Source organism: Myotis nattereri (genome assembly GCF_964212035.1).
Source record: "Myotis nattereri genome assembly, chromosome: 2".
Taxonomy (NCBI): Eukaryota; Metazoa; Chordata; class Mammalia; order Chiroptera; family Vespertilionidae; genus Myotis; species Myotis nattereri.
Window position 1 is genome coordinate 10,929,815 of NC_138076.1, and position 11,513 is coordinate 10,941,327.

Consider the following 11,513-nt stretch of genomic DNA (forward strand, 5'->3'; position numbering starts at 1 on the left):
ATATTCTTGTAAAAATGTAGATTACAGGCCAGCCAGTGTGGTTCAGTGGTTGAGCACAGATCTATGAACCAGGAGGTCATGGTTTGATTCCTGGTCAGGGCACATGCCCTGCTTGCAGGCTCAATCCCAGTATGGGCATGCAGGAGGCAGCTGATCAATGATTCTCTCTCATTGATCAGCTCTCTCCCCCTCTCCCTTCCTCTCAGAAATCAATAAAAATATATATATATATATAAAAAGAATTGTAAAATATTCACATTTCTCAGCAACACCTCCACCTCCCCCAGATAAAATATTCAGGAAAATTAAGTTGTTCTCCATTTGGAATAAGTGTTATAGTCTTCACACTGTCAATAACAGGATGCCTCAATGTCAGTATTAGGTAACAAGTAACTATGATGATATCCTCAAATCTAAAGTCCTAATTATACCTAATTCTATTTTCAAAAATATCTCTAGAGTCTTCAACCTAATCCTAAGGATATCTAATCCTAAGGACTATATTTCTCTAATTTCCCAATCTTATACTGTCTATGCCTTTGTTGTTCTAATTAGTATGGGGTACTTCAGTTAAGGCTCAGCTTGAAGGTAGCCTCTTACAGTAAATAAATATGAAAAGCACAATGAATGCAAAAGCTCTAGGGTACTGAACTGGGTTCCAGCTCAAGCACAAAAAATCTTTTATCAGATTACTTAATATAAATTATTTTACCAAGTCATACCCTAGACTTTTGAGCATCTTGTGGTTTTAGATTTCACACCACAAAAACATCAGGGAGGCAGATGCTAAGAGAGTCTGAATTTGTGCCTTCATTTGGGAAACAAAGAGAAAAAATAGGCCTGAGAGCTCCTTTGAAGACAAGATCAGAGAAATTATAAATGAGGAATCTCTTTGTCACATCATAGAATGATATCTGGCCATACTTATAGTCTAGGAAAACTCCAACTTTGTGCATCTGCTCTTCCAAGTACATCCCTTTTAAAGGAGGAAAGACCCACAAGGTATATTTGGTTCCCATCCTGGATCCCATGAGCAAAATTTTACCTTTGGAAGCTTTGGGCGTGAGTCTGGAAGCGGAGTCTTCATATATACCCAACTGCCAGTTTGCTGTCTTTTCCACATCCACCTCCCAGTAATGCCTCCCTGAGGTAAAGCTCTCCACACCCAACACAGAAGCACCAAAGTCAAATATCTCGCGGTTGCCAGGTGCAATCTTGGGGTTGCCAGGTACATCCTGCTGGACATTTCTGAGTCGTACACTTCTCAGATCCTCAGACAGGACAAGACAGGGATTAGCTGTTTTGGGATCCAAAGTTATAGGTCCTGCAGGGAGAGAGAAATTTGATTAACACGGGTTCATCAAAGGCAGTGCCAGAAACTGATCATTTCTAACACGCAGGGGCTTCCCAATGAGTGGGTACAAGTTCCAGAGACAGATAAGGGAGAGGAGATCTAGGAGAGTCCAGGAAAAGGAACCTCTAAGCTTTGTTTCAAGAAAGGACATCACGGAGCAAAAACAACAAGATGATGGGAGGAGATGCAATGTATCTGTGGAGGTAGAACAAACAAATTATAATGGACTAAATGTCCTGGCATCCATTCCTAGCCAGATACCACCTGGGACCCAACTCTAGCCCCCTACAGATCTTCTCCAAGTCCGGAACAACCGGAGGCACGAAGTCTCCTAATAAAACAGTTGATTCCTATGACTGAATTGCCCTCCTCATTTACATATCACCAGAGTGTGACATGGATGCCTAGAAATTGCTGCCAGCAGGCCCTTGTTGGTGAGTAAATCAAAAGAGAAGGTATTAGCAGAGGCTAGAAAACCTGTGAGAATCCGCCAGAAAAGTCAAGCTGAGAATAAGAAAACTCAATATGATTTCTTGTACTTGAATGACAGTGATACATGCTTTCATATCTCTGTTCCTTCTCTTATCTTTTCCTGTTGTAACATACAGTGATTTCTCATGGCTTAGTCCTGGTTCTCCCTTTTTACTTCTTGTACTCCTTTCCCCAGTGTGACTTCACCTAGCCTCACTTTTAAATATCTTCTCTAAGTTCATGACTTACTCCATAAATTAGCTGCCAAATACCAGTTGAACATACACAGGCCTTTCAAATGATACTACATCCAAAATGGAACTCCCAAATCTCTCTCTTTCCCCGTTCTACTTTTTCAGTTAATGGCACACTTAATACTTTAGTTGCTCAAGCCATAAACCAGGAATAGTTCTTTGCTTCTTAATTTCTTTAACATCTAATCCAGTAGCAAGTTTTCGGGCCAAATGAACTTAAAGCTCTGGACTTGAAGCCCCAATGCATGTCATTATTAAAAGCCACAAAACCTTGAATTTTAAGTTTTAAGTTGCCCCAGGCTCTTAGTATTTCCAGAAGACTGGCAGAAACAAATGCAAATTCTTTCTAGAAGAATGCACACCCTTGTTCTCAAAAATTTTCTAAAATTAATATCTAAGGAAAAAAGAAAGCTTACCCATTTAAAAAATCATTAAATACACACTTAATGAAGTAAGGGAGCACTACTGAGTGAGACGAGCAGAAATAAATCTGAAGAACTCAAATATTAAAATTACCAGGCACAGCCCTAGTTGGCTTGGCTCTGTCGATAGAGCGTCAGCCTGCAGTCTGAAGGGTCCCGGGTTTGATTCCGGTCAAAGGGCACATGTCCGGGCTGAGGGCTCAATCCCTAGTAGGGGACGTGCAGGAGGCAGCTGATCAATGATTCTCTCTCATCGTTGATGTTTCCATCTCTCTCCCCCTTTTATCCCCCTCTCTGAAATAAAAAATACATACAAAAGGACATTAAGGAAAAACTAAGGCACTCTAAATAAAATACCATTACCAGGAAGACTCTAAAGCAGTGGTTCTCAACCTTCCTAATGCCGCGACCCTTTAATACAGTTCCTCAAGTTGTGGTGACCCCCAATTTCATTGTTATAAATTGAACATAATTAAAGCAGAGTGATTAATCACAAAAACAATATGTAATTATATATATGTTTTCCGATGGTCTTAGGCGACCCCTGTGAAAGGGTCGTTCGACCCCCAAAGGGGTCGTGACCTACAGGTTGAGAACCTCTGCTCTAAACTAACCTTTGCTTCAGATATATTACCAGAAGTAGAATCACCGGATCATAAGGCAGTTTCATTTTTAATTTTTTGAGGAAACCCCATATTGTTTGCCATAGTGACTGCACCAGTCTGCATTCCCACCAGCATTGAATGAGTGTTCCCTTTTCTCCACATCCTCCCCAGCACTTGTTTGTTGATTTTTTGATGACAGCCATTCTGACAGGTGTGAGGTGATATCTCATTGTGATTTTAATTTGCATTTCTCGACTTTGAGCATTTTTTTCATGTCTCTTGGCCATTTATTTGTATGTCGTCTTTGGAGAAATGTCTATTCAGGTCATCTGCCCCTTTAATTGGATTGTCTGTCTTCCTTTTGTTGAGTTGTATGAGTACTTTGTTTATTTTTTCCTTTGTTTCTCTTGCCCTAGGAGATATATCTGCAAAAATTCTGCTACGTGAGGTGTCTGAGAATTTACTGCCAATGTTTCCTTCTGAGATTTTTGTGATTTCATTCCTTACATTTAAGTATTTAACCATTTTGAGTTTATGCTTGTGTATGGTATAAGCTGGTGGTCTAGTTTCATTTTTTTGCATATGTCTGTCCAGTTTTCCCAACACCATTTGTTGAAGAGACTGTCTTTACTCCTAAAATTTCTCTTTGAAAGACACTATTAGGAAAATGAAAATATACCACAGACTAGGAGAAATCTTTGCAAAACACACCTGATTAAAGACTCATGATCAGAATATATAAAGAAATTACAAAACTCAGGAAAAAAACACACAACACAATTTTTAAAATGAGAAAAATGTTCATAAATATAGTTCAAAAAAGAGCAATGATAAAGGGTAAGTAAACATATATAAATATGCTCGATATCATTAGTCAGTTCAGAAATGCAAATTAAATCAAAGTGATATATACTGGTATATGTTTATTAGGTTAGCTCTCTTAAAAAAATAATCCCAAATACTGGCAAGGATGTAGAGCAATTGAATCTCTCATACTTTACTGGTGAGAATACAAAATGACATAGACAATTCAACCAAAAGAAAGGAAGTCATAGCCACACAAAAATCTGTAAGCAATTTTTTATAGCATAAAGTTAGAAACAACCTAAGCATCCATGAATAAATTGTGGTATAGTCATACAATGGAATACCGCACAACAACAAAAAGGAACAAACCACTGATACGCGTAACAAACTAGGACGTGCCTCACATGCATGACGTAAAGTGAAAAAAAGCCAGACTCCAAAGGCCACCCATGGTGTGAATCCATTGACAGGACATTCAGGAAAGCACAGAACTATGGAGAAAGGAGATGTAAATCCTTGTTCGCACATGTTGACATCCCCCGGCCCCAGAAGTTAAAAAAATTTAAGTAGTAGAATCTGCCTGCAATTAAGTTTCAAGATCATGCAATTATTTTGATAGTTATCTAATGTGTGTAAGCATATTGAACTCTCCGATCTTTTATATCCTTAAGCTATCTGGAATTGACTTTTATTTACGGTAGGATGTAACAACAGATGCATCAACTTACTTTGAAACAGTTCCAGCACTTCGCTCAGTCCTGGTCTTTGGCATAAACTCGGGTCTACGATTCGGGCAGGCTCTAGGCCCTGACACAGTAGTGAAACACCACTCCTATAAAGAAAGGACAATCTCGGTTATGTGGGGGACCCCAGGGCCTTGCACCCAGAGAACGATCTCATTACATGATTACATGACCTCCCTGCTCCTACCCCAACATCTCTACCCACGTGTGCTCACACATTAGTCCCTGATTCTGACCCAAATATATTTCCAAAATGAAAACTTACAATTCCAAAGATCTTGCATCCTATGGGGAAAAAAGGAGACACTAGTGAGTATTTGAGCTAAGCTTTTTGTGAGTTATGCCCATGAAAATATCTTCTAATAATGAAACCCATTTCCATGTAGTTCCTTCAGTTTCATTATGCTAATTCTCAGATATCAAATTTTAACATTGAATAGGAAAAGTCAGAAAACACTTTAAGTTATTGCTATATTCCCAAGAGAAATATTTTCTATACCTCACTTCAGCCATCTTATTCAGAACTAGAGGCCTGGTGCATGAAATTTATGCAAAGGCCTGGCCGGTGATCAGGGTGGATCAGGTTCCCTGCCTCTCTGCCTCCTCCTTCCCTCACCACCCGAGAGCTGCCACCACACGGTTCCCTGGTTGACTCCCGGGTTCCCCAGTTCCTCGCCTCCTGGCCTCCTCCTTCCCTCACTCCCTCGGCGCCCCATTGCCCCTGCTAGTCGCCCGCCATGTTCTGCACAGCCTCCTGGGGGTCAATGCACATCATAGCGAGCGATCGAACTCCAGGTCTCCCAGTCAAACTCCCGAGGGGACAATTTGCATATTAACCTTTTATTATATAGGATACCCATCTCAATGCAGCCCATGTATTTGCTTTCTATGCCGGGGTGGCCAGGGTGGAGCATGCGAACAGGTCTGCTAGGCTAGGGAGGGTGGTTGGAGCCAGGTCAGGAACGCAGCAAAACTGGGTCACACCTACCTGTGCTCTTTAGAGGTAGCCTTGGCTCCAGAATGGAACCTGAGGGTTTATGTGTAAGGGCTTCTCAAATAAGAGCACCTACATTGCAAATATGGGCCTGGCAGGGAAATATGGATAGTCTTCAAAAGATAGTATGTGTTGAAAAGGTAATGCAGGTTACCATACAAAATTAAAAATATACTATACAAACAAATATCACTCTCATTTCCCAAGGTTACCACTGATTAAAATGGGTGTTTATTTTGCCAGAGATAGTCTGAATGTTAATGAGCATAAGTCTGTATGTATATACATAGTCTCTAAAACCAAACAAAAAGCGGTCTTGCCTCTTTTTTTTCACTTAACCAGGTATCTTGAAGATAATTTTTTAGTGGCCATAGAGTTTCTTCATTCCTTTTTAATGGTGGCAGAACATTCTATTGTATAGGTGTATCATAATTTGACTAACCAACTATTTATATATTTTGAGACATCTCAATTCAAACTTGCTATTAATAATGTTATGAAGTAGCTCTATGCTATACTGATTTTATGATGATTCATAATGCTTTTGATGAATGGAAAATAGCTAAACAGCTTTCAGTGGCTGCAAATCACTGAACATTGGGATCTAGAACTGACCCCTAATGAGGGCAGCTCACTTCTCACACACTGTATGAAGGTTCTTTCTGGACTCTTACCTTGAGCAACACTAAGGAGGGTTCCCCACATTTCTTCTCCAGCTTGGCGGTGACACTGTGGAGGCTGGTGATCTGTGCATACAGCCTGACTTCACTCTCCTGCAGTTTATTCACGTTCTCTCTCCCCAGACTGTTCAGTCTCTGCAGAAGCATCCCCTTATTACTATTTGACAACCAGTGATTTCTCTTACTTGCTCATTCAACCATCTTTTAAAAACCCCACTTTCCTGCCTGCTGCCCCGGGAATATACATAATTAGGTAAGGCCAGGACATCCCGGGGTCAAGCAGGACACTTCAATAGAAAGTTCATTCTTTAGCACAAAACATTTATGTTACCACGGAAAGTGTATGTGTCGTCCACTTATTCAGATAATAACCTAGACTTAAAATAGATTATTTTTTACTCTGTTTTTTTCTGAAAATTTCCTATTTCCTTCTAATTAAGATTTGAATAAAAAAATTAAATATCAATAAGAATTAAGCAACTGATATCAGTTTCCTTTTTATCCTGCATCTTTGCACCTAGGCACAAAGCACATGTTCATGCTATTTTTCTTAAAGCTCACGAATAATGTATTGCTGACCTGATAACTTGCTTTTTCCTTATTAATATGTCTTAGGAGAGCATTCCTTATCCATACACAGAGACATGGTATCTTTTCTAAATGCTAAAGAGCATTCCTTTTTATGTACATACATTTATTCCATAAGTCCAATATTGATATAGGTGGCATCTAATCTGTTGTCAATAAATGCTATAGCAGTAATAATACCTAATAATTATTTAGTGCACAAAAAGTACAAACACTAGCCCTAACCAGTTTAGCTCAGTGGATAGAGCATCGGCCTACAGTCTAAAGCAGCCGTGGGCAAACTACGGCCCGCCTGAAATGAATAAAACTAAAAAAAAAAAAAAAAAAAAAAAAAAAGACCGTACCCTTTTATGTAATGATGTTTACTTTGAACTTATATTAGTTCACACAAACACTCCATCCATGCTTTTGTTCTGGCCCTCCGGTCCAGTTTAAGAACCCATTGTGGCCCTCGAGTCAAAAAGTTTGCCCACCCCTGGTCTAAAGAGTCCCAGGTTCGATTCCAGTCAAGGGCATGTACCTTGGTTGTGGGCACATCCCCAGTGGGGGTTGTGCAGGAGTCAGCTGATCAATATTTCTCTCTCATTGATGTTTCTAACTCTCTATCCCTCTCCCTTCCTCTCTGTAAAAAATCAATAAAATATGTTAAAAAAAAAAAAAAAAGTACAAACACTATTTTAAAAGCTCATGAAGCCCTAAATGGTTTGGCTCAGTGGATAGAGCGTCGGCCTGCGGACTGAAAGGTCCCAGGTTCAATTCCTGTCAAGGGCATGTACCTTGGTTGCAGGCACATCCCCAGTGGGGAGTGTGCAGGAGGCAGCTGATCGGTTTTTCTCTTTCATTGATGTTTCTAACACTCTATCTCTCTCCCTTCCTCTCTGTGAAAAATCAATAAAATATATTAAAAAAAAAAAAAAAAAAAAGCTCATGTAGACTGTCACATTCAATCCTCACATCAGTGTTGTGAACCAGGGGCCCATGATTATCCTCACTTTACAGCTAAGAAAACCAAGTCAGAGGTTAAATGACTTTCAAGGACATATACTGGCTGGTAAAACAGCAGACCCCAGATAGGAACCTCATCAACCTGACTTCAAAGACTACCTCTAAACCAGGATCTAGACGGAAATAATTTTACAGCCTTCCTGTACCCATGTGTCGTTTTATACGCATGTAAGTATATTTGCAGTACATTTTCCGAAGTGGAATTGCTGGGTGAATACAACCTATTCCTACATCACCCGATGTCTTATTCTGGAATTGACATGTTCAGCTCTTCTGTCTGTCCTTTCCCTGCTATTGTAAGGATGCCACTTTGTACATCTCACCTGTAGTGTTTCCTGGTACTTCTCCTCTAGCTCTGCAGTAAACTTCATCCGCGGACTCAGGCTGGCTTCTCTCAAGTGAGGGTTGAATGGGTGCCCTTGCAGGTTTTGGAAGTTCATCACATTCTCTTCAGTCACCAACCGGATCATCATCTTATACTCAGACTTAAGCATCTCTTTAAAATTCTGCTCCTCAGCCTGCAACACAGATACAGATGATGGCCTTCAGGTCAAACACCACAGATCGACCATAAATCCTGTCCACCTTTAACTTCAATATAAAGACAAGGAGCCCTAGCTGGTTTGGCTCAGTAGATAGAGTGTCAGCCCGAGGACTGAAGGGTCCCGGGTTTGGTTCTGGTCAAGGGCACGTGCCTGGTTGCAGGCTCCATCCCTGGCCCTGGTCGGGGCGCGTACGAGAGGCAGCCAATCAATGTGTCTCTCTCACATCAATGTTTCTCTCTGTCTCTCCCTCTCCCTTCCACTCTCTCTAAAAATCAATGGAAATATATCTATTAAGTTTTTAGTCTTTCATTTATTGTTTTTTTGTTTGTTTGTTAATCTTCACCCGAGGATATTTTTTCTATTGCTCTTCAGAGAGGGTGGAAGGGAGAGAGGAAGAAAGAGAATCATCTAAACATGATGTGAGAGAGTCACATCCACTAGTTGCTCCCACCAGCACCCCAACCGAGAGGGTGAGGGTGGTGGGGGTGTGGGGTGCGGAGCCAACCTGCAGCCCAGATATGTGCCCTTCACCAGAATCGAAACCACAACCCTTCCGTGTAGGGGACCACATGGGCCAGGGCCACTTACTGACTTTTAAGCTAAGAAATTAATACTTTTCCTACCTATAGATTTCAAATATTTTCTCTTGTCTTTTGACTTTGTTTATATTAGTTGCTATCCAACATTTTAGGCATCCCCCCCCCCCCCCTAAGAATCAAGATAAGCACTGACCTGAACCATCCCCATAGTTTCCTGCTCTTCGGCCAATAGGCTTTTGGCAGCTTCAAGTTTCTGCTTCAATGTGCTCAACAGCTCCCGAAACAACTTCTGCAGAGAAATAGATCACAGAATTCCACGTAAAGCAATTGCCTTCGAACAGTGAGATCCCCAACCGCAGACAACCCAAAGGCCAGCAGCCCTGGCTAGATGTTTCCTTAGCTTTTGTTCTGGCCCTCCGGTCCAGTTTAAGAACCCATTGTGGCCCTTCCTTAGCATGTGCCTGGTATTTTTTTTTTCTTTTTTTGATAATTATTAACCAAGGGAATGGTCTTAGAGCAGTGGTTCTCAACCTTCTGGCCCTTTAAATACAGTTCCTCATGTCGTGGTCCAACCATAAAATTATTTTCGTTGCTACCTCATAATGGTAATGTTGCTGCTGTTATGAATCGTCATGTAAATAGCTGCTATGCAGGATGGTCTTAGGCGACCCCTGTGAAAGGGGTCTAGTAGGACCAAGGGGGTCGCGACCCACAGGTTGAGAACCGCTGGTCTTGGAGGCTCAGAGTACCTGTCCCCCAGACAAATAAGTTAATACAGGAGAGGCGGCAGCCGGAATGGCTCGGGGCCTGGAGGAAGCTTACCCTGTACTTCTCTGCAGCGTCATGCACTCCGCACACCACGTGACTCCCGTGCTCCTGGGCCAGGACACACTTGCGACAGAGCGTGACCTGGTCGTCCTCACAGAACAGCAGCAGAGGCTCCCGGTGGTCCCTGCAGGAGGCCTCTCCCGGGCCGTCCCGCGGGGGCTGGAGGCGGCGCGGCTTGGACACCCGGGCCCTCTGGGACATGCCGGCGGGTACTCCTGGGTGGAGGTGGGGCTGTTTCCGAGGTGGAACGCTTCCCGCCCGGGACAGGCTGAGAACGGCAGTGTCTGGTCAGACGGCGGGCCAACCTCAGCGTCCACAGTCGGGCATCAGCGCAGGTCACACGTGGCCCCCTCGATGGCGCGCGCCTTCCTCGGCAGCCCCGCGCTGGCCGGAGGACACAGGCGTGACTCCAGGGTTCTAGACCCAAGGGCCCTCTCCAGCTTCCTGGGGGTTCTGAGCCCTTGGCTAACAGTCACAGACCAGAACAGGGCGTACCGTGTCACTGAGGAATTTTAAACAGGGGGTGGGGGGTGGGCGCTGGGTGCTTATCAAAGGGCACAGTGCTTTACCCTAAGCCTAGGAGGAACTTATGGGACTAGGGTGTGGTGCGGTCTGGCGCTAGGCATTCTGGGGGCCAATTTAAGGAACCCCCCACTAAACGCTAGCAGGAGCCAGAAAGGGAAGGCCTCTTTCTGTGCCTCCTTAAATGAGTGCGCATGTGTCTCACGCGCAGGGAGGCACCGGCTCTCGAGCTCCCCTAGATGCGCGCGCTCCCGGAAGTGGGGTCTCTTGGAATTTTTTGCGCCCAAAGCCCAAGATACGGCCCATCGGAGAACCAGCCTTTAAAAGACGTTGGTTTAAAAAATATATAAAATGACCCCCAAAATAAGAAACTATAGATAAATTTTTTGCCCAGATACTAAAGGGAAACTATTATGTTCTCTCTCTTTTTTTTTTTATTAAGGAAAAGAACAAATCCGTAATCGCTGCCGTTCCCGTTTCTAGACAATCCTCTGACACCGAGCAGCAGTTCTGGCTTTTCGCTGGAAACGTTTTAATTACATTTTAAAGCGTGCTGCCTACCGAACTGGGGAGGCCCTCCCTGGTCCAACCCCAGCTCCAGCCACTGTCAGGTGACACCGTAACACCCGGTGTTACCGTCGCGAAGCCTCTTGTTTTTCACTCTGTCCTTGTTCCCCCTTTTAACCAGCTGGTTCGGCGCCATCTCCAAAAGCGAACCGGCCTCACAGATCTCAGGACTCCCCGAGTCCCATTTCCGGCTTTGCTAGCTTCTTCCACCTTCCGCTTCTCCTCCCGACCAAATGTGTGTGTGTTTTTTTTAAATTTATATATACATTATTGATTTCAGAGAGGAAGGGAGAGATAGAAACATCAGTGATGAGAGAATTACTGAATCATTGACCGGCTGCCGCCTCAAGACCCCGACTGGGGACCCGGCCACGTGCCCTGACCTCCAGGTTCATAGGTCCCGGCTCAACCAGGGAGCCACAGCAGCCGGCTGCCCAAGCGTTTTTGGACATCAACAGGACCTCCTGTCCTTTCATTCTTTTTTTTAAAAAAATATATATATATTTCTTTATTGATTTCAGAGAGGAAGAGAGGAGAGATAGAAACATCAATTATGAGAGAGAATCATTGATTGGCTGCCTTCTGCACA

The 11,513-nt window shown here is 43.0% G+C and overlaps 1 protein-coding gene across 1 annotated transcript; it reads right to left on the minus strand.

The window, feature by feature from the left end:
• Positions 1-755: 755 nt before the first annotated feature.
• TRIML2 (tripartite motif family like 2) lies at positions 756-10,036 on the minus strand (the record flags this gene model as incomplete). The annotated part of the gene is made up of 7 exons (XM_081082240.1): positions 756-1,324; positions 4,642-4,745; positions 4,922-4,941; positions 6,325-6,465; positions 8,247-8,441; positions 9,201-9,296; positions 9,830-10,036. 7 exons carry the CDS (start codon positions 10,034-10,036, stop codon positions 756-758), a joined length of 1,332 nt encoding a protein of 443 aa, XP_080938366.1.
• Between the last annotated feature and the right edge of the window lie 1,477 nt (positions 10,037-11,513).